The sequence below is a fragment of the Eubalaena glacialis genome, chromosome 3, assembly GCF_028564815.1.
Source record: "Eubalaena glacialis isolate mEubGla1 chromosome 3, mEubGla1.1.hap2.+ XY, whole genome shotgun sequence".
NCBI classification, from domain to species: domain Eukaryota; kingdom Metazoa; phylum Chordata; class Mammalia; order Artiodactyla; family Balaenidae; genus Eubalaena; species Eubalaena glacialis.
The window spans coordinates 22395233-22421726 of record NC_083718.1 but is presented as its reverse complement, the minus strand read 5'-3'; the positions used below and the strand labels follow the sequence as shown (position 1 = coordinate 22421726).

The 26494-nt window shown below is 51.5% G+C and overlaps 2 protein-coding genes across 2 annotated transcripts in view; one reads left to right on the top strand and one right to left on the bottom strand.

The window, feature by feature from the left end:
• CAPN2 (calpain 2) overlaps positions 1-24734 on the bottom strand; it is a 54507-nt gene extending 29773 nt beyond the window's left edge. The window contains exons 1-2 of the mRNA XM_061187336.1: positions 24472-24734; positions 19755-19824 (exon numbers count right to left, since the gene is read on the bottom strand). Coding sequence (XP_061043319.1) covers positions 19755-19824; positions 24472-24708 — 307 coding nt within the window. The 5' untranslated portion in view covers positions 24709-24734. The remainder of the gene's footprint in view (positions 1-19754; positions 19825-24471) is intronic.
• LOC133089114 (poly(A) polymerase alpha-like) lies at positions 15176-16060 on the top strand. Its single transcript, XM_061187335.1, is given in 2 exon segments — positions 15176-15835; positions 15838-16060. Coding segments are annotated over 2 exon segments (858 nt in total). The 3' UTR covers positions 16036-16060.
• Positions 24735-26494: the final 1760 nt, after the last annotated feature.

Here is a 26494-nt window from a genome sequence, read left to right as displayed (position 1 = left end):
TGCTGCCATCAAGCCATCAGCCACGGTAGCCACCCAAACAGTGCACCGTGAGGGGATTCAGGATGGAGAAAAACTGGTCCTAGATAGTTAAGATGCATATCTAGGGAATAATTTCAATGAGCCCAGACTCTTGGATCTTCCCATACATAGAAAAACACTAAAATCATTAACTTGAGATGTCTGTTTTTTTGTGATTAGCAGTGATCTTTTGATGTCCACTACATTATTTTTTTCAGTAAAAACTCCTACATATCCTGCTCCTCCCTTACCTCTTTGGAACAGTCCCTCAGAGCTACCTGAGAGGCTGTCTCCCAGGCTATAGTCCTCAGTTAGGTCCCCGAATAAAACATAACTCGCGACTTTTAGGTTGTGCGTTTTTTTCAGTCGAAAGTATCATGACGTTATCTCATTTCCTCGCCACAAAACAATCTGGGGTAGGTGGGTACTATTACCACCCTCTGTAAGGAGATTGGGTGGCTCACCCCAAGGTCTCAGCTGATGAGTGGCTGTCAGATCTGTCTGAGCAAAGCACATGCTTTTAATGTATAATCTGAACAGTCTCCTTTACAAGTAGGTGTCAATTTCTATTTCACCCAGTTCACAAAACATGGTCTTGGGGGCTTCTGTCCTTGAGAGGTGACTCCATTATGTTTCAGTGTTTGGGCTGCACAGTGTTTTCTCTCTAGCTTCCTGCTTGCTCCGCCTGGATGGCCACGTCCGCCTGAGGGTTTTCTCCCCACGTGGAAACCTGTTCTACACCCTCATTAGCTGTAGCCTCACACAGTGCCACTCCTTCGGGCTGAGGGTTCTCCCTACCAAGGTCACAATCTACTCTCCCTAAAATGATTTATGAAAACCCGTCTCCTCTGGGTAATCCCATGGTGATCTGCTTCTGTAGAGGTGACCTGGTTGGAGAAGTCACTGGAGTCTCCTCCTGGCACAGCCTGTTTGGGTCAGTCATATCCTGGTCTGGATAAAACCAGGCCAGGGACTTCCCTGGTGGCGCAGTGGTTAAGAATCCACCTGCCAATGCAGGGGACATGGGTTCAAGCCCTGGTCCGGGAAGATCCCACATGCCGCGGAGCAACTAAGCCCGTGCACCACAACTACTGAAGCCCGCGTGCCTAGAGCCTGTGCTCCGCATCAAGAGAAGCCACCACAATGAGAAGGCTGCACACCACAATGAAGGGTAGCCCCCGCTCGCCGCAACTAGAGAAACCCTGCACGCAGCAACGAAGATCCAATGCAGCCAAATATATATATAAATAAATAAATTTATTAAAACAACAACAACAACAACAAAAAAAACCAGGCCAGCTGGTACGGGCCAGGCAAGACAACCCGTTGACCTCTGAGGCTCCAGACCACTTGTGGTGCAAACTGGTTTGAGAGGGTGCCTGCCAGTCACCAAGGCCTCTCCTGGAATGTTGCCACATGGATGGGGCTTGAAAAAGAAAGATCCGGTGTGTAGTTTTCTACGGGTGTTTAAATTATGTATCTATAAGAGACTCTGGACTTTAGCAAATATTTCTTCCTCGTGCTCACTTGTTTGTCTGTTTGCTCTGCTCTCCAGTCACACAAGAAGATATTTTGGCAGAGGTGAGGGTGACCGCCCAGACCGCTCAGGGGATGTGTCACTGAACAGTGCACCACGAAACTCCTGCCTTCCCTTCCTGGTGGGTTTTCCAGTTGTTACATGATTTTAGCCTTCCTGCCCAGGTACAAAGTCCTTTTAGAAGGGGCAGAAGGAGGTGATGACCTTCTGATCTTTATTTACTCCATTTATCTCAGAGCAGAAACAACTGTCTTGGGGGCCTGAGTGCCACACTGTGTGAGCTGGAGGTGGGGATGGGTACCTTCTGGTTGCCTCCCCACATCCAGCCTACACCCTTTTCCATCCTGCCCTCTGCACCAGAGCTGACCTCAGTGGATGATATTGTGGGCTCCCGGGGCCTCTGGCTGCTGGGAGGGTTTGGCCAGCGGGGACCCCTAAAGACCAGAGGGAGGGAGGAAAGTGAGATTAGTGTATTTCTTCCCTGGCTCCTTCTTTGTGAGCTTGGCTCGAGCTATGTCCCTTGGCTGCAGGCATTGTTCCTTCAAGGTGGCATCTGTACACGACCCAGTTCTAGAATCCTGACAACTGCCTCCAACTCACATCAGGGCTGTCTTCTGGGAGGGATGGTTATGCTTCCTCATTTGATTACAGAGGCTTCCAGCCATGCCGTTTATGTCCAACAGTGTTCAAGACTTCTCTGACTAGTGTGGTCTGTCCTCCACCGGCTGTTCACCCTTATAGCTAACTCCAAGGACACCATCCTGCCTGGAGAGGCGTAGACAATCATTTACTCCATTTAAAAGGCGGCCTGCATTCTTGGCTAGAAAGATTCATCATAAAATTGGCACTTCCTCTTAAGTCAGTCTATAAATTTAATGCAATCCCAATAAAAATAGCAAGAGGATTTTTTAAAAATTGGAACTTAGCTGATCCTAAAATTTACAAGGAAAAAGTAAACATAAAGCCTAGCCAGAAAAAAATCTAAAGGGAGCGGAGTCCAGCTCTATTAGCTATTAAAACACATACAGAGCTAAAATATTTAAAATAGTACAGAACTTGTGCAAGAGTATACAGAGATACATAAATGGCACAAAATAGAAAGTCCAGAAATAGTTCCAAACATAGGAATTTAGTAAAGATAAATTATTCACAACTGGAACTAGAACAACTGAGTAGCCATCTAGAAAAAAATCAAGTTATAGCTCATCTTGTCATGGGCATAAATTCTAAATGGAATAATATTTACATAAACATAACATTATATATCTTAACAATGTACTTTATATTATTTATATGTTATATATAAATATAAATCTAGCCATTTGTATTATTTACATATTTATTGTTTATTTATGTATTTATATGATATATTTTAATATGTTCACATTATAAATATATTTATAAATCTATATATCCTAGAAGAGACAATGGGAGAATTCTATTATAATCTTAGAGTGGTGATAGGCTATCAAATTGTAAGCTAGAAGCCATAAAAATTTTAAATGATAAACTTTACATTAAAGTAAAAAAAAATTTGCATGGTAAAAAAAAAATCACAATAAGCAAGGGCAAACTAAAAATTAATAGGGAAAAATATCTGTTATTCAGATCCCAGACCACAAGTGATATACAAATCTTCCTAGTATTTAAAAGGAAAAAAATGAAAGCTCAATAGAAAAATGGGCAAAGATATAAACAGAGTTAATGGAAAAAGGAAAAATTAATGTCTTTTACACATATTAAAAGGCATTTATCCTCACTCATCATAAAAGAAACATAAAGTAAAACTATACTAAGATACCATTTTTCACCTTTCGGATTGCAAAGGTCAAAGCATGATCATTTGGAGAGGCTGTGGGGGAATGTACACGCTCAGTCCCGACAAAGGCAATTTGAGGATATCATCAATATGCTCCAGCAATTCCACATGTAGTAATCTTCCTACAGACATACTCACATGTGAAAATAATGTATGTGTAAGGTTATTTATTGCAGCATTGGTTGCAACAGAAAAGACTAAAGGTAAATGTTCATCCATAGAGAACAGGTGAAACAAACTATGTTCCCTCTACAATATTCTGTGCAGCCCTAAAAAAAAACGAAGATGTTTTCTGTTGATACGGAATAATCTCCAAGATGTGTTAAGTGAAACAAAGCAAGGTACAGAACAGCAACAACAAAAAGGGGGAAATAGAAAAAAGAAAAAGTGGGGGAACATAGTATTGGCCCCCCTTTTGTAATTCATATCTTCACAATCTGAAGTTATTTTTGGTTGATTTATTATATAGAACATGTGTCCTTCTATGTGCTTCAATTGTAGTTTTATTACCAGAAACTCTAGTGAATAGCCTTCAATAGATAAGTGGTTATGTCAGTATTTGCAGTAAAAAAAAAAGTAGCTTCATATCAGGTCTTCTAAATGAAAATGATTATTTTTTGGTAAAGTCTTCCATACTAATTGGTCTCTAGTCAGTAAGAACAAACAACCAATCAAGTCACTTATTCCTGTGTCCCCTAAAGTGTGTTCTGTAGAAACTAGTTCCTTGGGGTTAACAGATGTTCCTTGAGAATGGGTTCTGTGGTCAAGTAAGTTAGGGAAATGCAAAGCTAACCAGGTCAAGTGTGGAGACATCTCAGAGCCTTTCAATAATTACACACTGTGACCTTCCCAAGGGTAAGGGGAGTGGGGTATAATATGAATGTTACCCAAATTTATTTGACCCTGGAACCCTTCCTGTTGACATCTCACACAGGCAGGGACCATGGAGCTCACTGGAGATGCTGGCTTACCTCGTGAGGGCACAGGAGCCGCTGGCTCACCCTGGGAGGTTCTCCAGGAGCTGGGCTGCTCAGAACCAGATCTTCCCCGGGGGCCCAGTGCACGGCTGTCAGGCATCAACACTAGCTGCAGGGCCCACCTCTAGCGGCTGAGGTCCTTCTGACAGCACCCATGTTCTTTTTCCTCTCTCCAGGTTTTGACATCCTCTTCTTTCTGGATTGTCTATACTTTATTTATTAATTTAATTTAATTTATTTTTGGCTGCTTTGGGTCTTTGTTGCTGCGCAAGGGCTTTCTCTAGTTGCTGCAAGCGGGGGCTACTCTTCGTTGCGGTGTGTGGGCTTCTCATTGCGGTGGCTTCTCTCGTTGTGGAGCACGGGCTCTAGGCGCGCGGGCTTCAGTAGTTGTGGCACACAGGCTTCCGTAGTTGTGCCTCACGGGCTCTAGAGCAGAGGCTCAGTAGTTGTGGTGCACGGGCTTAGTTGCTCCGCGGCATGTGGGATCTTCCCGGACCAGGGATCGAACCCGTGTCTGCTGTATTGGCAGGCAGATTCTTAACCACTGTGCCACCAGGGAAGTCCTGTCTATAGAATTGATTATTTTTCTTTATAATATATTGTTTCATTGTATGCCTTTTCTTGGGGGGGGTTTAGGCCAAAAAAATTTCTGAGGAATGAGGCGAGGCGTATCTAAACACTTAACACCTTCTGCCTCACCACCTCTCATCTGCCTTTCTCATTCTGGGAGCCTGATACCTGCCTCGGTCTGTCCAGAGCCCTGCACACAAGCAGGGACAAGTATCAGAGCTGGGTCACTAGAGGTCCTTGACCACCCTGGCTCCCTGCGACATTTCCTTTCAGCAGGTGGCTGCTGGCCCCGTCCATCACTGAGGCAGCAGACAGGGCCCTGCCCAGAGGTTCCTGAACCACCCCGAAGGCCTGCCCGCAGGCTCGACAGGCTGACCGCTCCCACATCTGGGCTCCCCTGACACCCAGCTAAGCTTCTGTCCCTCCTTTCTGTCCTGGGAGACACTCAGCCAGTACAGGCCTGTGAGGCTGGGGAGGGAGGCTGGGGGATCTTCTGCCCTGCTGCCTGTCCTAGAAGCCCACCTGGGTGCCCCTCCCTACAGGAGCCCGCTGCCCCCTTCCTCTGCACATCTGTACCACGTGCAGACGAAACTCCCGGGACAGAACAGTCCTCACCCTGCACTGAGGTGGGACCTCGAACGCCAAGTACCGAGGGAAAGGGACCCGTGGATTTACATGCCCTAAAGTGAAAATGACTGAAAGCAGGTTAGTGGGGAAAAGGGAGCGGTAGGGTTCTGGGAGTCTGGAGCGGGGCTAGGGGTGGAGCAAATAAAAAGCACGAGAGAAAGGAAACCAGCCGAGGCCAGGGCGGGGGCGGTCCAGGACCTCACGCCAGACCTGCCCCTAGAACTTGGACTTAGGTGGGCGCAGAGGTTCCCTGCCCTCCCCAGTGGGGACCTCTGGATCCCTATAAAAGGCGTGTCTCGCTGGAGGCTGTGTTCCTGTCCCTTAAAGAACTGCCCTCACTGGTTCCTCATCTTGCTTCACACCGCGTTCTCTCACCTTCCCATGCACCTTTCCACCTCCTGGCACCAGGAGGCCCCTGCACCAACTCCACCCTCTCGGGGTTCCTCAGATGCTGGCTCTCAGCTGCCCTGTCAGTCCCCTTTGGCCGGGTTTGTTCCTCCAGCCCAGGCCCTAGGGATCACCCTTCCTGCACAACCCCCTCTACAAGTCCACTCCACGTTGTCCTGGGGCTCTCTCTGCCAGCACTGAGCTAGGAGGAGGTGCACAAGCCCGCTGCAGGGTGCCTGCCCACCGGGAGCGCTGGCCCGCTGGATGAGAACTGGGTGCTGTCAGCCTGGATGCTGACGGGTCCCAAGTAAGGCTGCGGCTGGGCTGATGTGCTGACCCACCACGGAGGTTAGAGGGGGAGGAGCGCCTTGGCTGGCCTTCCCAGATCCCAGGCACAGGGCAGGGGCTCCACAGGCACCCATAGCCCCGCGGGGCCTCCAGGTGATCCCCGAACCAGAAGGGAAAGACCCCCTGTATAGAGCTAGGAGGACTGACCTGGATTTGAATCCTGATCCCGCCACTTAAGATTGTGTGATCTTGGACACATTTCTTAACTTCTCTGAGCCCATGTTTTCTCAGCTGTGGAAGGGGGATAATACACACATATCCTCAAAGGGTTGTTAGGATCAGATGAAAAAGGGAAACTGGGGGTCCTGGATGGGCTTCAGAGATCTGGAACCCGAAAACACTGTGTGCACATTTTGCATGTCTGCAAATATATGCATTTTCTAGGGAGGAGTCAGGTTTCCCTCCCCCTCACACCCCCAAAATTAAGAAACAACAGAGCCAGAACGTGGAGTTCAAATTCCGGCTCTGACTCAGGGCAAACTACTTTGTGCTCATTTCCTCATGTATACAATGGGTTTCATGATAGGAAATGGCCTCACAGAGCTGAGAATTAAATGGGAGGAAAAAAGTCAAGCATTTAGAACACTGTCTCTGAGGGTTTGCTCTTTTTATCTTCTAAGTTTATAAGGGAGAAAACTGAGGCCCAGAAGAGGTGAAGTCTCGACTGAGGATGAGTTACGCCGTTTCGGAAAGGGTGACAGCTCAGGATGTGGGGGCGGGTAGGTGGCAAGGAGGAGGGGGTGAGATGGGGGAGGAATGTGACCTGCTGAGTGCATTTGGGGCCTGTCTCACCATCTTGAGCCCCTGCCAAATCTTCAGAAGCAAGCAAGGGGAAGGGGGGACGGTAAATTAAGGTAAAGGATGCGCACTGATGAGGATGTAGACACGAACGCATTTACTCAAAACCCAAGAATGGCCCCTGCAGTGATGGAGCCCCTCACCTTCACCCCTGCCCGTGCCTCACCTGGGACTGTGGCCATTGCCCCCTACGCCCAGCCCCACCCCAGCGCAGGACCAGGGGCCCGATACCCGCCCCCTGGGCTGAGGATGGCTTGGCGGACTCTTCTCTGCTCTGTCCCCTCACAGAAGACAAGGCAAGAGGTTCCTTTAACAACCAAACTGCCTCCCCCGTGTCTGCAGTTTGATACTCACTTTCTCTCCCCGCATGCCTTTCCTGTGGGTTTTCGCACAAAATTTTACTGTTTTTGTGCCTATGGCAGAAGAGTATTCATGCATTAATTTTGAATTTATTCACTTGTTCAATGACTATTTAGTGTCGTTCTCTCTGGCCCACCCTTGGGCACCTGCTGAGATCGCTTAAGCCACTTTTCTCAAGGGACCTCAGGAATCCCCTCCTAGTTCAGACCTCCCCCTCCCCTTCTAATTTGCTTGGGAAAAGAAGGCTTGAGTAGGATCTTGGCTCGTTCGTTAAGCACAGCTGCCTCACCCTCCTGGGCTCGGGCACCCAGGTTATCTGGATAAAGGTTCAACTGTCCCCAGCTGGGCTGCCCTTGTCCGGCTCCTCTGCGGCCTCGCTGTGACTGTGACCATGTACACACAGGCTTCCCTCCACCGCACACACTCGGCAAGCCCAGATCCCCACCCTCTGAGCACACAGCACCCATGGGCGGACCTCATGAATAGCTCTCTTAAGCTCCAGAGCCCTCTTCTAAAAAGATAAATTCATGCAGAGCCACGTCGGTAAATTTCCAGAGCTGTGCTCCGCAGGCCTCTGTGTCCAGTCCTGAGGGTCAGCGCTGAGCACAGGCCGAGGACGCCTGGGGCCCGCTGTAGTGGGGAGGGGTGGAATGGGGCTGGCATGGTGACGCGGATTACATTTGTGGCTGCTGGAAGTTCGCCCAAGAGGGGAGCGTGATATTTGTTGTGTGCGTTCTCCTCCTTTCCCTCCCACCATCACTGTCTTTCCTCCACCCACAGGGAAGTGGAGCAGAGAACCCAGGAGGTGCTGGCTCCCGGCCCACCTTCCCGCTGCAGCTCCATCACTCTAGGGCGCGGTGCCTGCTGACCGTCCCAGGAGGACGGAAGCTCTGTGAGGGCAGGGACCCTGTCAACGTGGAGCACGTGCTCCGGGAAGCAACACAGGCTGAGGAAGCTCTTCATCTCGGAGGAGAAAGAGCGGACAGGACATGAAGCCCAGGGCCAGCCTCGCAGAGCTCTACACCCCCAGCCCGGCCTCAGCACCCCTCGCTGCAGCTTCCCGTGGCTCCTCGGGCACACCAGCCGCCCCGAGAGCCTCTGAGCACCGACTCCGGCGTACGTGCCTCTTCTGCCTCCCGTCTGGTCTCAGACGTCCCTCCTGAGCCAGGTCTAGAGAAGGATGCTTCGCACTCTCAGGGGCTCACCAGCCGGCGTGGGGAACAACGTGGAAACACCATCAGAGAAGACGGGGGAGAGCACCAGGACGCAAGTCCAAACAGGGCACACGGGCTGTAGGGGCCTGGGGTTCGCAGAGGGGAGCTCGGACTGGTCCCGAGAGCAAGGTGGAGGTGGGGTGGGAAGCGCTTGCAGGGAGAGAGAAGGTCAAGTGCAGGCACCGGAAGGTATAGGGGTGGGCGTGGCACCATCCAGGAGGGTGGGGAGCAGGGCAGAGGGGGCGCGAGGACGCCAGGGGTCTAGGGGGGACAGAGTCTGGAGATGGGTTACACTTCTGCAGAGTCTGAACTGACCCCGAGGGAATTTAAACGAAGCTTCCCTTTCACCCTTTCTTCTTCTGCACAGACCCTCCAGGCACAAGAAAATACCACTTGCACTTTCCAGAATGGGCTCCTTCCTGCTGGGGAAGCACACACTTTGCTCTGCTTCCTCTGCCCCACACCTTCCCTCCACCTCTCTCCTTAGTCGTCCTTGGGGACTGTGCCATCCCTTGCCGTCCCCTCCTGTGTCCTCACACTGCACCCCAGCTGACCCCTACTACAGCATGATCAGAACTTATATTTAATGTGTCCATTTAACCGTTTCCCCCACTGGCCGTCACTTCCCTGACGACAGGGCCTCTGGCAGTAACGTCAGAATGGACCGGTGACAGGCAGGCACCCAGAGCAGGAATCCAGGTGAGAACTAAGGCCCACCGTGGAGCAATGGGGGCTTGGTAGGTGGAGAGGCTTGGAGAGGCGTGAGGAGGGATTAAGGACCCAGAACAGAGAGGACCAGATGGATGTGGGAGGAGGAGCTGGAGACGAGAAGAGTCTGGTGCAGAGAAAGGACCGCGGGGCTTTTGGTTGTTGTTGTTTGTCTTCTTCTGCCTAAAGTCCCAGCCCACTGCTCTTCCGGTCACAGGCACCCAATAAAGCTGGCCGAATGGAAGCAGAAAGGGCCTCGGGGCCCGGCAGGGTGTCTCAGGAAAGCTCGGCAGGTGAAGGGAGTCCTGAAGCTGGCAGCACCAGCCCAGCCCGCTGAGTGCCCCTCCGCCCTGCATACTGGGAAGTCCCAGAGAACAGAGAACACACCTGCCCCGACCACGATGGGCTAGCGTCCGAGCAGCCTTGGGTCACCACCGGTGAAGGACATGACCATTATTCAAAGGGGAGGAACCGTGGCAACTTCCCAAAATGGCAGCCATAATATTTCTGGTTTCACATGTTCTTCTAGAACCTTGCCCTTCCCCACCAGGGGGTGGAATCTGCATCCCTCCCCTTGAACCTGGTAGGCCTCTGTCTGTCTCAGTGAATAGATATGGCAGAAGTGATGCTCTGTGACTTCTGAGGCTCTCTCTCTATAACTTCTGTGTAAGAAGTTGAGCTCCCTTAAAGCCTCCATGGAAGAGACCACACAGGATTCAGGAAGACCCCGGAGATTCAGCTGTCTAGCCTCCAGCCCAGGCACCAAACACATGAGCGGGGGGCATTCGGGTGACCTGAGCCCGTCCCCATCTGACTGCAACCCCACGAGGGACCCTGAGAGAGTCTCCCCGCTAAGCCCAGTTATCTATCCTTCAGGACCACAGGAGAGAACGAGAAAATGATTGCTGTTGTTTGAAGCCTTTGATGGCGGGGCAGATTACTACGCAGTAGATACAAGTGCAAGGAGACCGGGACCTTCCTGAAATCCGTGCCTGGCCAGGGGCAGTAAGAGGCACCTGCCAGCTGACAGTCTGCCCCTGGGGGGGGACGTGCCAGCAAGAGAGGAGTCAACACGGAGAGATGCCAGTGCCAGGACGCTGTGCCCAGACACCCAGTCACTCTGTGGTCCCCGGGGCACCCCAGGACCTGAGATGTACCGCACATGCCTGCTCCGGGAAGCTGATGAGACAGACGGCCCGCCAAGGGGAGCGTCCCGAGACGTAGAGAGGGCCGATCTCCTCCTTTGCTGCAGCAGCTCCCCGGGGAGGCTGGAGCTCCTCTCCATGGGGTCAAACATCCCAGCAATGCCGCCCTGACCGCAGCTCAGCTCGATGTTTCCTCCTTCCCCAGGACAACGCTTACTCCTAACTGTGGCTGGCTTAGGGGAGGTGATTCTGGACGTGTGTGGGGTTGGTCTTCACCAGCTGCCAGCACAGGCATCGCACCCTGGATGCCCAATGACTACCCTCTGCCTGCCCCGTGGTACTTACTGTGTCCATAGCCCCCTTCTCTCCCCGGATCTACCACTGGTTCCCCCCCAGGAACGTTTTTGCTCCCCTTACCCCCAAGGGATTTTTGGCTCTGTGTGGAGACATCTTTGGTTGTCATGCTTGGGAAGGGCTGCCAGTGCATCTAATGGGCAGAGGCTGGGAACGCTGCCACGCATCCCGCAGCACTCAGGACAGCCCCATGATGGAGAATGAGCCGGCCGCAACCACCAGCAGGGCCGAGGTTGGGAAAGCCTGCTCCCTCTCAAGTCCTGCTTGTCCTGTGTTTCATCCCTGCAGGGCTTTGTGCCTTTGCTTTCCATGGTGACAGCTAGATAAATGATAAAGGGACCAAGATATTGAGGCTGCTTCTGGCTAAATTTGACCCTTCCTGAGACACTGGTATTTAACAGTCTCCAGCAGACCTGAGACCCTGCTGACAGAATGACTCTCTCCTGGCCGAGGCAGCCTTGGGCGTCTCAGCTTCGGAAGGAAGTCCCTGGGAGCCAGTAGGCGCTCTCCCAACCCCGGGGCTGCTGCTGTTCCCCAGAGGAAGTGCACACCCTGCCAGCGCCCGGCCCTGCGCGATGGTGGCCGATGAGTCCCACGGGGCCATCCCTTCCGTGACTGCTTCATTGTCTGGAGCAGCCCAGAGAAGGGTACCCCCAAAGCGGAATGACCCCCTACACACAATCACGTCTCATTACATTGGCACTGTCGGGGGAAGGTGGGGGTGCTCCATTCTGCTCACATCCCAACCCTGGTAAACACGGGGCTTCAGCCTCCTTCCGTGAGCTGCAAGCAGAACTGCAGCAAGAACAAATGATCCAAACCACATGTGTGCCCTCTCCCTCCCTTCCCCCTGCTGCTCCTGAGGAGGGGGGCCCTGAAAGGGAGAAGGAGGAGGGAGGATGGAGGGGGACGAGGATGCCGAGGCCTCAGGGTCACACTGTCGCACACCGAACTTGCATGGACAAACCAGACTCTCGGAAGGGAGGCCCTGCCCCGTGCCGCCCTTGGCCGCCCTGGACCGGGAGGACGCAGCCTCCCGGTTGTAGGTGTCGACTCTGCTCCCCAGCTCCCTGCGGCCGTGGACGCTGCAGTCACTACCAGATAGCAGAGTTACCAGCCAGCTCTCCATAGCCCTGTGTCTTCCTACCATCCACATCCATGTCCTCGCCTTCCTCCCCAGCCCCTCCGTGGCCAGAGGCCCCAGCAGGCGAGGAGGTGGAGCCAACCCCATCTTAGATTCCTACTCCTCAGAATTCCTTCCTCACCTCCCAGAGGATCCAGAGGGTGAGGATCTACTTTCCTGGTTTCCTGGGGGCCTTCACAGTGTTGAACTAAAGGTAAAGTCTCACTGCAGCTGGGGCGGCAAAACACAGGGGAGAGATCACATCGGGGATTGCAATAAGAATGAACGTTAGAGGTTTTCTCACTCTGGTCCTGATCCCCAGAGAGAGAGAAACCATCAGTCATACAGCCTTAAGGTTCTCCCCCTCATGGGAAAAGGAAAGGACAGACAGGTCACCTTGTTCCCATTTCACAGGTGGGTAAGTAGAGGCTTGAGACTGAAAATAGCAGGCGCGCTGCAGGCAAAGTGAGTGCTGGGAGAGGAGAGGGCCCAAGCGCGGTGGCAGTGAGGAGCCTCCTGGCCTTTTGGGAAACATCAGGGAGCAACGGCCATTGCACGAGCCCTGAAAGTTGGAGCAGGAGACTTCCCCGAGTTTCTTGAACTTTCCTCAAAATACCAGCTCCTTGGTCACCTCCTAATGCCAAGTGCTAGAGACGGACCCCATTGGTTGTTCAAGACACAGCAGGGCATGCTCCACCTCCCCTCCTGAGCCTCATTTCCATACCCCCCTCAAGCCACACTCTCCCCAAAGGTAACTTGCAATTTGCAGTTATTAAATCCTTACTAAGTGTCAGCCTCTGGCACTCTGAGCTTTCCACGCATTATTTAATTTCATCCTCACAGCCCTCTGGGGTAGATACAACTATCATCCCCATTTTATGGATGAGGAAACTGAGGCTTAACGAGGACGGTGATTTACCCCATGTGATAGAGCCAGGAAGTGGCAGAACCAAGAGGCCAACCTCTAACTGATGGACACCCAAGTCCTCACTCTGGACCCTGCCATTTACAGATGTTTACTGATGTACGTGCCTTGCTTGGCTCTGTGTGGAGACCATCCCACCCCGGAAAGTCAAGGATGGGAGGCCGGATCCCAACGCTGCAGTGGCCATAACGCACATGTGGCTTTTCACGTTCAAACTGAAGAAAATTAAAAATTCAGTTCCTTGGTTGCATTAGTCACATTTCAAATGCTCCACATGTGGCTGGCAGCTACCATATTGATAGTGTAGAACTTTCGTATCACTGCTAAAAGTGCTGGTGGGCAGTGCTGGTCTAGAGTCTGCCCCACTGCACACAGGCCACCCAACGCTGGCCCAGCCAGAGCAGACTACCCTCCTCCTGGGGCTTCCTCGCCCCACTGTTGCTGCCCAGGACCCCACTAGACCTCGCAGAACACGTGGCCCTTCATTTCTGAAATGCCCTGGATGGGGGCCTCTCTGTGGCTGACCCTGTGGGGGACGATCCGAGCAAGGGTCTCAGACCCTGGGGTGGAGATGTTATTGCTCAACAAACATGATCTGCAGCCCGGTGCCGGCGGGGTGCGGTGGAGGGCGGGGACTGCCAGTGGAAGTCACAGAACGTCAGAAGTAGTGAGCCCTTACGGAACTAGGATCCAATCCCCTCAACTCAGGAACAGACCAGAGTCCACACAGGGATGTGGCCTGGCTCCTGGCTCAGCGAGCACCCGAACAAGCGCAAAGTCACACTCTGATCCACAGGCCCACGGGGAGCAAAGGAACCGCGTGAACTCTTTGGAAGTTTCCTCTGGCTTCAGAGGAACATGTACATGACAATGGGGCAGGGGAGATTCTTTGGGGAGGATTCCCACTGCCTCTCCTCCCCGGGGAGAGGAGGTCAGGGACAGCCAAGGAGAGATGTGCCCAACTTTAGGCCTCGGATGAGGCAGGAACCCCGCTGTGTGATTGCCAAGCCTGGGGCAGCCAGGGCAGGACGGGGCCTCCGGGAGATTCATCCCTGGCCCGTTTATGGGCCTGTCTCAGGTGCAGCAGGAAAGGAAGCTGGGAGCACAGGCAGCAGCCACAGGGGAGAAAAGCTGTGAAAAAGCATTTATAGGGCTTCCCTGTTGGTGCAGTGGTTGAGAATCTGCCTGCCAATGCAGGGGACACGGGTTCGAGCCCTGGTCTGGAAGGATCCCACATGCCGCGGAGCAACTGGGCCCGTGAGCCACAATTACTGAGCCTGCGCGTCTGGAGCCTGTGCTCCGCAACAAGAGAGACGACGACAGTGAGAGGCCCGCGCACCGCGATGAAGAGTGGCCCCCGCTCGCCGCAACTAGAGAAAGCCCTCGCACAGAAACGAAGACCCAACACAGCCATAAATAAATAAAATAAATTAAAAAAAAAAAAAGGAATCATCTATTTAAAAAAAAAGAAAAAAAAGAAAAAGCATTTATAACCAGAAGAGCCGCCGGGGAGAGGACAGGAGGACTCACGGACCGCACAAATCTGCCCCAGGAGCTGGGAGAAGCCACTGGGGTCGGGGGCGGTGAGGGCGGTGCTGGGGCTGGCGGTGAAGCCATTGTTTTAAGAAAGAGGAAAAAATATATTTATTTTCCCCACCAAACCAGCCAACACTTATTTTCTAGTTCTTTTTTTTTTTTAACTACAAGCACTCTTTTTTAAAAAGGCACCAACAAATTCCAATAGAGGGGCATCCTACAAAATCCCGGACCAGTACTCCTGAAAAGTGACAAGGTCATCCAAAACAGGCCGAGAAACCGTCACAGCCAAGAAGAGCCATAGGAGACATGACAACTAAATGTAATGTGGTGTCCTGGATGGGATCCTGGGACAGAAAAAGGACCTTAAGTAAAAACTAAAGAAAGCTAAAGTATGGACTTTAGTTAATGATAATGTATCAATACTGGTTCATTAACTGTAGCAAATGTCCCACACTTAATAATGTAAGAAGTTACCAGTAGGGGAAACTGGGCTGGTGTGTATGGAATTCTCTGTACTATCATCTCAATTTTTCTGTAAACCTAAAACTGTGCTAACAAAGTCTATTAAAATGTTTAAAAGGCACCTATTAAAATGGCTTTTAAAAATTATAATTTAAGGGGGTTGGACCCAGGGCTGAGGCAGGCACCCCTCACCCCCGTCTCAGTGGGTCATGCCCAGGGCGGCAGCGGGGGGCGGGTGACTGGGCAGTGCCCGCGCAGGAGACCATGCGGTTTCCAGTTACAATGCAGGGATCACAGCAAACACAGCCGCCACAGAAGCACTATGGCATTACCTCTCCCATCAGCTTAGCAGCCCCCAAGGAGACTGACTGCCTACGTACACAGAAACTAATTGAGACTCTGAAGCCCTTTGGCGTTTTTGAAGAGGAAGAGGAACTGCAGCGCAGGATTTTAATTTGGGGAAAATTAAATAACCTGGTAAAAGAGTGGATACGAGAAATCAGTGAAAGCGAGAATCTTCCACAATCTGTAATTGAAAATGGTGGTGGAAAAATTTTTACAATTGGATCTTAGAGATTAGGAGTACACACAAAAGGTGCCGATATTAATGCGTTGTGTGTTGCACCAAGACATGTTGATCGAAGTGATTTTTTCACCTCATTCTATAATAAGTTGAAATTACAGGAAGAAGTAAAAGATTTAAGAGCTGTTGAAGAAGCATTTGTACCAGTTATCAAACTGTGTTTTGATGGAATAGAGATTGATACTTTGTTTGCAGGATTAGCACTGCAGACTATTCCAGGAGACTTGGGCTTAAGAGATGACAGTCTGCTTAAAAATTTAGATATAAGATGCGTAAGAAGTCTTAATGGTTGCAGGGTAACCGATGAAATTGTACATCTAGTACCAAACATTGACAACTTCTCAGGTTAACCCTGAGAGCTATCAAACTGTGGGCCAAACACCACAACACCTATTCCAATATATTAGGTTTCCTCGGTGGTGTTTCCTGGGCTATGCTAGTAGCAAGAACTTGCCAGCTTTATCAGAATGCAATAGCATCAACTCTTGTACATAAATTTTTCTTGGTATTTTCTAAATGGTATGTGTTTAGATTATATTAAAATAAAATTGATTGTAGACACTGAAAAAAAATTATAATTTAAGAATCATTTAAAAAGTTATTTACAGTATTTAAAATGGGAAAATAGGGAGAGGTTGAATTTGTTCAGGATTCTACAATTTGCCAATGTGTTTGCCTATATTAATCGCATTTTTCATCACAGCCCTGGGGAAGGAGTATTATCATTATTCCCATTTTATAGAAGAGGAAACTGAGGCTCAGAGAGCTTGGGTAACCTGCCCAGAGTCACCCAGACTAGTAAGCAGGGGAGGAAGCAGGAACTGGAAACCTTCCTGCACGCTTTTCCCACTGGCCCTGCCCTTCCCTACTCTCTGCTGAGCAGGGCTGTGGCGAGGGGCACCCTGTAGCCAAACATTTCCCAGTGTTTGGGGCCCCACGTGACTTTTAGGGGTAGAGGCGGGGTGATCCACCTCTGAGAGGCCAGGTTACAAAGACACGGGGCTGTGCGGTTTCAACAGCTCTGACAGCGTTGGCAGCCTCGAGACTTCCCCCAGGAAGCCGAGGGCCTATGGGGGCACCTGGCCAGGGCAGCTACCTTCCTCTGAGAGCTTTGAAGGCTGTGGGGCCCATAGAGGGCTATGAGGGGGCAGTGGTTAAAGCCCAGCAGTGGCCCAGTGAAAACCAAAGGTAGGAGGAGCTCAGCTCTGGGATCTCCTGGGCTCCTGGGGCCACTCCATGGCCATCACCTGTAAGAAGAGGCTGAGAGCAGCAACTCCAGAGCCATATTTAGCTGCAGGGCCAGCCTGGCCGAGGCTCAGCCTGGGTCTCCAGCCCTTCCTCCAGATGGGCAGATTTTTCTTCACTGACTCAATGCTGAGCACAACCAAGGTCTGCAAAGCAGATGGCTCACGTCAGAGCAGTTCTGCAAACATGGTTGGAATTACTTTGGTGAGGCTTCCAGCTGACCCTCTGGGAAAGTGGGTGGGAGCTGGTGGATTAACCATTGCTGGGCAGCCCTGTGAAGTGAGGCAGGAGGCTGAGAAATGTACAAGTCCCAGGATGGGCCCCGCCCAGGTTCATTGGTGAACCGAGTGAGTCTCAGGGTAGAAAGTACACGTAGGAAAATAAATTTTGCTTTGAGAATTTTACCTCCATAATCCCTCAACATAGCCTCATGGCCACTTGTGATGGGAGTGAGAAGAGTGTGGAAAGCTTTAAAATCAGATCAGGGTTCTTTCCTTTGGCAATTTTTAGCTTTGTGGCCTTGCATGGGCTCACCACCACCTGCCTCAGTTTTCTTATCTGCAGAGTGGGGCTGAAAATATTTACTTGGATGATTACATGAGACAATGCAATGAAAATGCTCCATGAGTTGCATACTGTTATACAGTGATAGGGGCTGTTATCATTCCTCCTCTGAGATAAGAGATCTGGCCTCGGTGCTTTGATTCTCTAGCACAAGATTTACACTCAGTGTCAGGCATGAGGAACGACTCTAGAATAGCTGACCGTCCCATCGTAGGGGATCTCTGAGGTCACCCCGTTGACTCTCCCCCCCACTCCCATTTTTAGAAGAGACTGAGGTTCCAAGTGATGACGTGCCCACAGTGTGCCAACTAAGAGCTGAGCCTTGACTCGTATCTCTGGTCGTGTGGCCAGGTGTCACTGCCGCGGCCCCCCTGTTCCTGATGCTTCTGAACCTGCTGGGACCTGGTGACAGTCACCACCCCATGCCCACCCTGTGTCCGGATGCCAGAATCAGAGTGACAGTTCAGTCCACCACATTTCACAAATCGTAGTCAAACCCAGATCCTCCAAAATAAAAGGCCAAGAGAACAAAATGGCCAATGTGGTGTAAAAAAAAAACCTTAGAAATTACAGACATGATTACTGAGAAATGTTTTAAAGGACTTACACTTAATCTTGTTTCTATTTGATTTGGTGCATATCATGGGGATTTTTACCCCAGGAATGTAAGCTTTGCGGGTCTCCTCTCCAAATGGCCTGACAGTATTTAACCAGGACTTAAATCTTGCAATTTGGCCCTTAAGATGTCATTAAACTTTAAAGTAGATGTTTAGTCTAGGTGTGGAATTTAGCCCAGGTATGACAGTTGTCATTTTTGTTTCCAGGTTTCCTAAAGCCCCCATGGTTGGTCAAAGTCTCCATCAACTTCTAGCCCTGTTAACTTCCATTTTCTCTAACCAATGGATTTTCCTGGAGCACCCACCTAGGTGCCCTAGGCCCCCTGGGCATCTCTCTTTTGTGGGGGAGAGAAGGTGGGAAATGGGAGGTATGTTTTCTGTGGGCAAGAATGTGCTCTGGCATCTCAGGAATTTGCACACAGAGGCTGAGCTCAGAGAGCTCATGTGTTTGCATGCCCAGCCCTGGGACATGCTCTCTGAGACCCATTTCACAACGGGCTCCCAGTGTGCCTGTCCTAACGATTCACACAAATGCCCTGACATCCCTCAGAGACTGAAAACTTTCCATGCCCCTTCTGGGGAGCCTAGCTCAGGGGTTAAACACACAGACTGTCTGCATTTGCATTCCAGGCCCTCACTTCAGCTGTTGGATGACCTCAAACAAGTCACTCCCAGGACAGAACCTCTGCTGGGTGGGCCAGGAAAGAAGGTCCAATTCAAGATGATTAATTTTGTTACTGATAGACTAGTCTGGAAGGCAAGTTGAAGCTGATGGCTCGAAACAAGTTTTTGGTTATTCACAGCAAATAATCTGCTCCAGCGATCATAGGCCCATATCTATTATGAGTAAAAAAAATGAGCGTGGATTCTATGAGAATCTTAAATAGTGGTCCCAGGCCCCATCGTTAAGACTACTTTGCAGAAACCTCGGGTTCTGTATAGCAATAAACAACAGGGTCCTACTGTATAGCACAGGGAACTATATTCAATATCTTATGATAAACCATAATGGAAAAGAATATGAAAAAGGATATATGTATAACTGAATTACTTTGCTGTACAGCAGAAATTAACACAACATTGTAAATCAACTTTACTTCAATAAAATAAATTAAAGAAAACTTGGGGGCTTTCATGCCAAAGCTGGAGCAGGTTCCAATCTCAGCAGGCACTATGTCCAGAAAATCAGAGCTCAGCTACACAGAGCAAAGTTTCAGACCCTCACGATTCAGCTACTCCAGTTAAACTTACTTAAATGAACATTTCAATTGCCTCTGTGACAATAAGCACCACGTTCACTGTTGTGATACCATGGTGAGCTCGGCCTGCAAACACTGAGGATGCCCTGGTACGTTAACTTCCTCCCAGCAGTGACTGTTAGGGTTTCCTCCTCCTCCGCACACTGAGTCACCATCCCATCCCTGAACCCCAGAGAGCTGATGTCTCAGTGCTGCAACCGGGCCTGGGCTAGTCCTCCCAGCTGGCCCTCAGCCCAGAGCCTGACTGTTCCGTGGGCCATTAGCAACACTGGCCCCGGGACACACAGACACCAAGGGTGGCTGAGATCCAGAAGCTCCTCCGTCTTCTAGTGGGAGTGTCTTTGTAACTTTAACAACTAGCCCAGTGTAGGGGACACAGGAGGCCTCACTGCACATCTGTGCATTTGTCGCCGCAGCACGGGGTCCTCAGGGGACAAGACATTCCAGCAAGCTTCTAGAACTGGAAATTGCCAAACTCTTTGGCAAGGGAGCGGAGCCATAGATCATCCCTCACCCCTTCTATCCACAGCCTTTCAGACAAGCCCCCGTAGCTTGTTTGAGATGCCATCACTTACCCAGGGCTCCTTGGCAGATGTCTGTGCGAGTGGCTCCTCCAGTAATAAATTGGGGATCATCGCAGATCTCCTGGAAACGAGACCCACAAAGTGCTGTCAACCCACCTGACATGTGCTTCTGTAGTCAGGACACCTCAGTTCCCAGAAGGTGCATCGGACCCCCTCCGCCCCTTCCCCTCCCCTCTAGGGAAAGCTATGCAGTTACAGTTAGACTGCCATGGGACCCCGACTGCTCCACTGGACCCCAACGCTCCACACTGCCTAGAGCCCACTTCATCACGCTACTTCCTAGGGCCAGGGCAGCGCCAAGTCCAGCCTCCTCTGGGGGCCTTGAGACGGTCCACGCTCTGGAGCTGCCCTGCCCACTATGCCGGTCCCTCTCCTCTGTTCCTGCATGGAATTCCTCCCTCTCCCACCCTCTTCTCTCCTTTTCCACATCTTACTGTAGCTCAAGACCCACTGCCACCAACTCCACGAAGCCCTCCTTCACAGTCCGGCCCTCACCCATCCTTTTGATCCCGAATCCCAGAGTATGTGCACTCTGCAATTTAGCAGCTAGTTGTGTGCTATGTGGTGGTGCTGGGTACCAGTCTGTCTTCCTAACACTCACACGCTTCTTGAGGGCAGGAGAAGGTATCTAGCCTTCTGGATTCGTCCACAGGCCATGATACTTGGGGGTCCACATACCGTGAGCCTGCTGTGTGCCAATATTGTGTGTGGTACTTTATCTCAGACAGCCCTCTTGGGAACACAGATGGATACCGACCCCATTTCACAGGTGGGGAAACAGGCTAAGAGATAAAGCAACATGTCCCAAGATACACTGCTCGTAAGCTGTAGATGGCACTGGGATTTGAACTCACCAGTGTAAACCGTATAGTCTTTCCCTCCTGCCCTGTCCCTGATGGATTACTAACAAGTCTCCAAGGGCTGTCCCACCAGTCGCCTGCTGGAAGCCAACCTTGAACAGTGCTGGCCCCTCTGCAGCCCTCTCTGAGTATGCTTCCTGATTCTGAAGAGCCCCACCCCAAAACCACAGAGGAAGTCAGGGCATAAATCTGGGCTTCCCTCGGCCTGGACCCCTTGGTTCGTAAGAGCTCCACCCCATAGCGCCCAGCCCCCTGCACGCATCCCCCCACCCCCCTCCCTGCCAAGCAGAAGCTCTTCTTGGGCGAGGCCTGGATCTAGCCCCTGGTCATCCCGGCTTAGGCTGTAGAGGCTCTTTTGGAATCCACTGCAGAACATGCTCCTTTCATGCCTCTGCACTGTCCCTTCCCTGTTCAGGTTGGTCTGTTTGGAGGAATGACAGGGACAGTGAGAATGCTCTTCTGCTGAGGCAAATGAAGCCAGCTTTGCCCAAGGCCTGCCAGCCAAACACTTATCCTGCTGATGGAAGAGACTGGGTTTGGTGCTGGGAGCCCAAAAATCATACTGATAATCCTCAGTGTGCCAGGCACTTACCCCAGAAGGATTTTTCCATTATGTTTGAGAAACTTCCTCACACCTTTGGCACCCTCTCCAAAGAAGGCAAAGTTTAGAGTGGCCCTTAGAGATGCTTCAGGAAATTGAAACTTGTACACAACATGAAGGGCATGGAATTAAATACGGAACTTAACAGTCCCAGGAAAGGGGTTGAGGGCTTGGGCTTTGGAGTCAGACAACCTGGGTTTGAATTCTGGCTCTGTCACTTCTTATATGGGTTCTATGACCCTGGCAAGTTACTTCACCTCCTTAAGCCTCAGTTTCCTCATCTGTATAATGGGGATGGTGCTGACAAGTGAACCTACCACATCAGGTTGTTCTGAGGGTTAAATGAGATGACTACGTACACGTGCCTTGATAAGCGCTCTATAAAAGTCATCTACTATTAATTATTACTGGAGGAGTTGATCATAATCACTGAACTTGAGGCAGGAGATGCAGGTTTGAGGCTGAGTTCAGCCAGCTGAGTGTAAACAAATCATAAACCACTCAGAGGCCTTAGATGTTTCAGGGTAAGGTGGGGACTCACACACCTGCCCTCGCTCCCACCTGACTGGTGTCACCCTCGGATGGTGCCGGCTTTTTCCTCGCTGTGCCTCTGCGCCAGCCCACAGTGACTTCAGCCATGTGCTCTTCAGCCTCCTTCCCAGCCCCAAGCCCTCTGTGGCCAGTGCCGGGAAGCCCCCTCTGAGGAGCAGCCCCCGCTCCAGGGCTGGCCTGCTCCCCTGCCTCGCTCCTGCAACCCTACTCTCACTTCCTTGTGGCTCCGTTTCACCGTCTCCCACCTGCTTTTCTCTCTGGGACTTGACATATAACACATTCCAATTGCTCTCATCTGAAAACCAGCCTGTCAAGCCCCAGGTCCCACTCTCCCTGACACTTTTCCTCCTCTCCTTTCACAGGCACCCTTCTGGAATTAGCTGGGCATGCTCTTCACTTCCGGTTCCTTACTTTGGGGTCTACAGCCATCCGGCTTCTACCCCATTGCAATTCTATGCCATTGCAATTGCTCTGTTACAGTTACCAATGACTTGCTTCCGTGTAGATCCAGTGGACACGTGTCTGTTTGCCTTGCCTGACCCGAACCACAGCTGTGTTTGAGAAGGCAGAGAGGGCGGCTGTGAGCTGTGGCTATTGACACCCACAGGCTGGACACAGTCCTGGCTCCACCCCAGACACCTGTATGAGCGAATAGTTAACCTTCCCCAGACTCAGTTTCTTCAACTGCTGAATGGGACAATAACAGCTACCCTCCCCCTTGGTTGTGCAGTGCACACCCTGTCCCGCCCTAAACTGGGGCCCTAAAATGGCCTCGGATCCCTATTTCCCCATCTGGAAGTCCTACAGGCATTTCCAACTGTTGGGTGACCTGTCCGTGTCCCCTTACTAGCCTCTAAAGCCTTCAGAGGCAGAAACCATATGCACTGTGCCTGGCATACAGCAGGTGTTTAATATATGCTTATTGAGTGAATGAAAGAATAAGCAAAGAAATATGTAAATTCACTTTGTAAACTGTAAACTGCTATACAAATGTAAGGCGAATACCTTCTCATTTATCACTTTCACAGCTGTAATTCTGTTTGAGGCTCATTACAGTCCTGCATTCATTCATTCACTCATTCCACAAATAGTCACAGTCTTTGTTCACAGATGTATCCCAAGCATTTAAGACACTGCCTGACATATAACAGGCACTCGATAAGTATTGTTAAATGAATGAATGAACGAATGAATGCATACTCTGAATGCACTGGGGATAGATTGGTGCACAGTACACACGTGGTCCCTGCAGGTTACTAGGAAGGACAAACAAATATATGTAATTACATTTATAAGTTGTGAAAATGCTATGAAGGAAATTAGCAGGGTTCAGTGATAAAGAATAACAAGATGAGAAGGGGGCTGCTAAGAATGGTCAGGAAAGATCTCTTTGGGGAGGTGACATCTAACTAAGTCCCAAAGAGTAAGTGAGCCAGACTCCAGAAAACCAGGAAAGAGCATCCCTGGCAGGTGAGGCAGGAAAGAGCATCCGTGGCAGGTGAGGCAGGAAAGAGCTGGGTGCCCCTGAGAAACTAAAAGGTGCTGGGCCTGGTGAGCCAGTGGGGAGAGGAAACTATTTAGGCATCACCTCTTCTTTTAGACGAAGAAACGGAGGCAGGGAGGTTAAATGGCTCACGCAGGTTAGCAAGAAATGAACTCAAGTGCTCCAGGCCAAGGACACTTCCTACTGAACTTGCTGCCTACGGGCTGGGTTTGGGGTAACAGAAGGTGACTAGCGGGTGGGGGTGAGGGGCTCAGAGGAGTGGGAGCAGGGCAGGAATGTTTATTTCCCTAACAGGAATCTAGAGGCTGTATTTCCCAGGAAGCCTCCTTGAGGTCTGGCGGGGGAAGATCGGTGAGGTGTCCCACAGGACATGGGGCCAGGAGGGGTTCCAGGGGAAACAGGATGGACAAATTGATCAGGAAGGAAACTGTTCCAAGGCCTGCCAGGGCAAGGAGGACAGAGACCCAGGGGGACGGGATAAGGGCACACTGAGGGGCCCCTGAGACGCCGGGGTGAGGATTCTGGGAGGGTGAGTGAGGAGGAGGGACTGGCTCCTGGCTGCATCTCCCCTGTGCTTTTGATAATCACCAGGGTAAATGTTACGGGGAGGTCGGCCCCCTTTGGAAAAACAAACAGGAAACCCCGACTGGATAAATCTAACCATCGCTGCACGAGACAATCCTTAGTCACAAAGGACCAGGCCAGGCGTGGACTTTCTCCCTTCCTGAAGCAGCCTAACCGAGTTAGAGACTGACTTTTCCCGGTTAGATATTGTCCCACTCACCCCACACCCCACCTCGGCACCCCGCCTCCCTTCTCCGCAGACTCTCTCCCCACCGGAGTCCAACAAGTTTTGTCCAGGTCCCCCTATATCAACCGAGTTTTTGTGAGTTTTTGTTGGCGGGCCTGCTAGTGGGATTTACGGGCAGCGTGCACTTCGGCCCGTCCTGCGGGCGCCGTGGGTGGCAGAGGGGACATGGGCGACTGCGGAGCTTCCCCCGACCCCGCGCCTGCAGAGTCCCCGGCTGGGCAGCGCGGGGACGGGGCTCCCGGCTGCGGGGCTCGGCTCTGCGCGCTCCCCGGGCTCCCCGCGCGTTGGGCCTGGTTCTCGGCTGCCGCGAGGCCCGGTCGCCGCGCCTCCGGTTTCCGCGCCCCGCCCGCCCCGCATCCCGCCGCGGGCCCGCTGCCTACCGTGGGCCGCTTCCACTCGATGCCCCGGGTCTTGCTGGAGTAGGGTCCCAACTCCTTGAAGCCCAGGGAAGACGGGAGGGCCGGGAAGGACGGGTCCTGGAAGAGCGCCCCGGCCTCCAGGCACTCGTCCCGCAGCGCCGCGTAGTCCTGGTTGAGGTACTTGACGGCCCTCTCGTGCGAGCCCAGCCCCTCGGCCGCCTCCCGGTCCTTGGCCAGCTTGAACGCGATGCCCGCCATGGTCGGCCCGGTGCCCGCGCTGCCGCCCAGCGAGCGAGCGTGGGTCTCAGCGGCTGCTCGGCGCGGCGCTCCGCAGGGGCGCGGCCAGGGTTCGGCGCGCGGCAGCGGGACTGTGAGCGGCCGCCGCGGGCGATGATTCACCCGGCAGGGCAGCACCCTCCGCGCGTCGGGGCGTGGCCTGGCCGCTCCCGGCCAGCTCGGCGCCCGGCCCTGGACCCTGCCGGCCGGCGGCCTGCACAGCGCCGGCGGGAGGACGACGGCGGCGGCCCACGGGGCCGGTGCTGCCACCTGCGGCCGGCGCCTGGGATGGCCGAGCCGGCCCGCGCCGCGCACCTGGGCGTCCTGGTGGAAAAGTGGGGACTCAAACCCAACCCCAATAGACGGTCCCACTTGTTGGGGAGGAAGGCTGGCGGAAACCCGAGGCTAGGGCTGTCTTGACTCTCCAGGACACACCCTGTGAGTCAGAAGATCGGGGAGGAGCCCCAGGGGACTAAATTAGCTCTGTAAGAAGGTTGTCCCTCCGCTATAGTCCCCATTTGACAGATGGGAAAACTGAGCATCAGAGAGGTTCAATGACATCATCCAATGTCGCACAACTAATTAGAGGCAGAACAGGGATTCTAAGTCACCAGAAGCGTGTTACAATCGTGATGCTACACACTGCTACTGGTTAGCTATAGGATCACAGATAGGGTGGCCAGATTTGGCAAATAAAAATACATCCACCTATAATAGGGAAGAACAAATCTGACTCCATATTAGATCTGTTTTGTTGCCTGTGTTTAGTCATGCTGGCTCTGAACCTTTTGTAAAAGAATATTATCTACAGCCTGAAATATACAGGATAGCCTATTCTCAGGGCTCTGACCTTTAAGAGTACATTCATATAGAGATAAAAAGTTGCAGAACAGAGAATAACTTTTGTTTCATTGGAGGTTTACAGGAACATCTTGCCCTGACCAACATGAACAGCTACAAGAAGGAAGGATTCCAACACCAAGAAGTTTGCAACAACTAACCACGCCCCTCCCTCATCTTGCCTTTAAAAGTGCTTTGCTGAACTTCTTGGAGAAGTTCGGGGCATTTTAAGCAGGAGACAGCCTTCTTGCATAGCCCTGCAATAAACCTTTCTCTGCTCCAAACTCTGATGTTTCGGTTTGTTTGGGCTCACTGTGTGTCGGGCACATGAACTTGTGTTTGGTAACACACCCAGTTAAATTTGATTTTCAGGTAAACACTAATGATTTTTAGTATAAGTATATCCCAAATATTGCACGGGGGCATACTTAAACTAAAAAATTGTTTCCTACGTAGGGGAGCAAAATTTGCCACCCCAAAATATCTCTCTGGCATGCGGATTATTTTCAGCTGAAAACAGTCAAGGCCCAAAAGACTCAGGAAGAAACTTTGACCTTCCCAGGAACTGCCTAAAGAATTTAGATAAAGGGCCTGTTTCCAGAAGAGAGCCATCACCAGAGATATGTGCAAAGAATATGGGCTCAGTGTGGTGGGGAAAACTGCAGGGCCTAGAGACCAGATTCCTCTCTGTGTCCCATTGTCTCCACCTGGCCCAGCAAACATCTATTTACCAAATATTTGCTTTTCCATCTCCAAGTCAATTGTCTTCTTCCCCTTTGAAGTCCCAAACTCCTACCACCAACATCCTCATTTGTCTTTAGCTGAAGATGGTGTTTAAGGAGAGGGCTTCAGCCAATTTGGTGAGTTACTCAGTTTTTCTGGATCTCTCCCATGTATACATGGTATTAAACTTTTATTTGATTTTCTT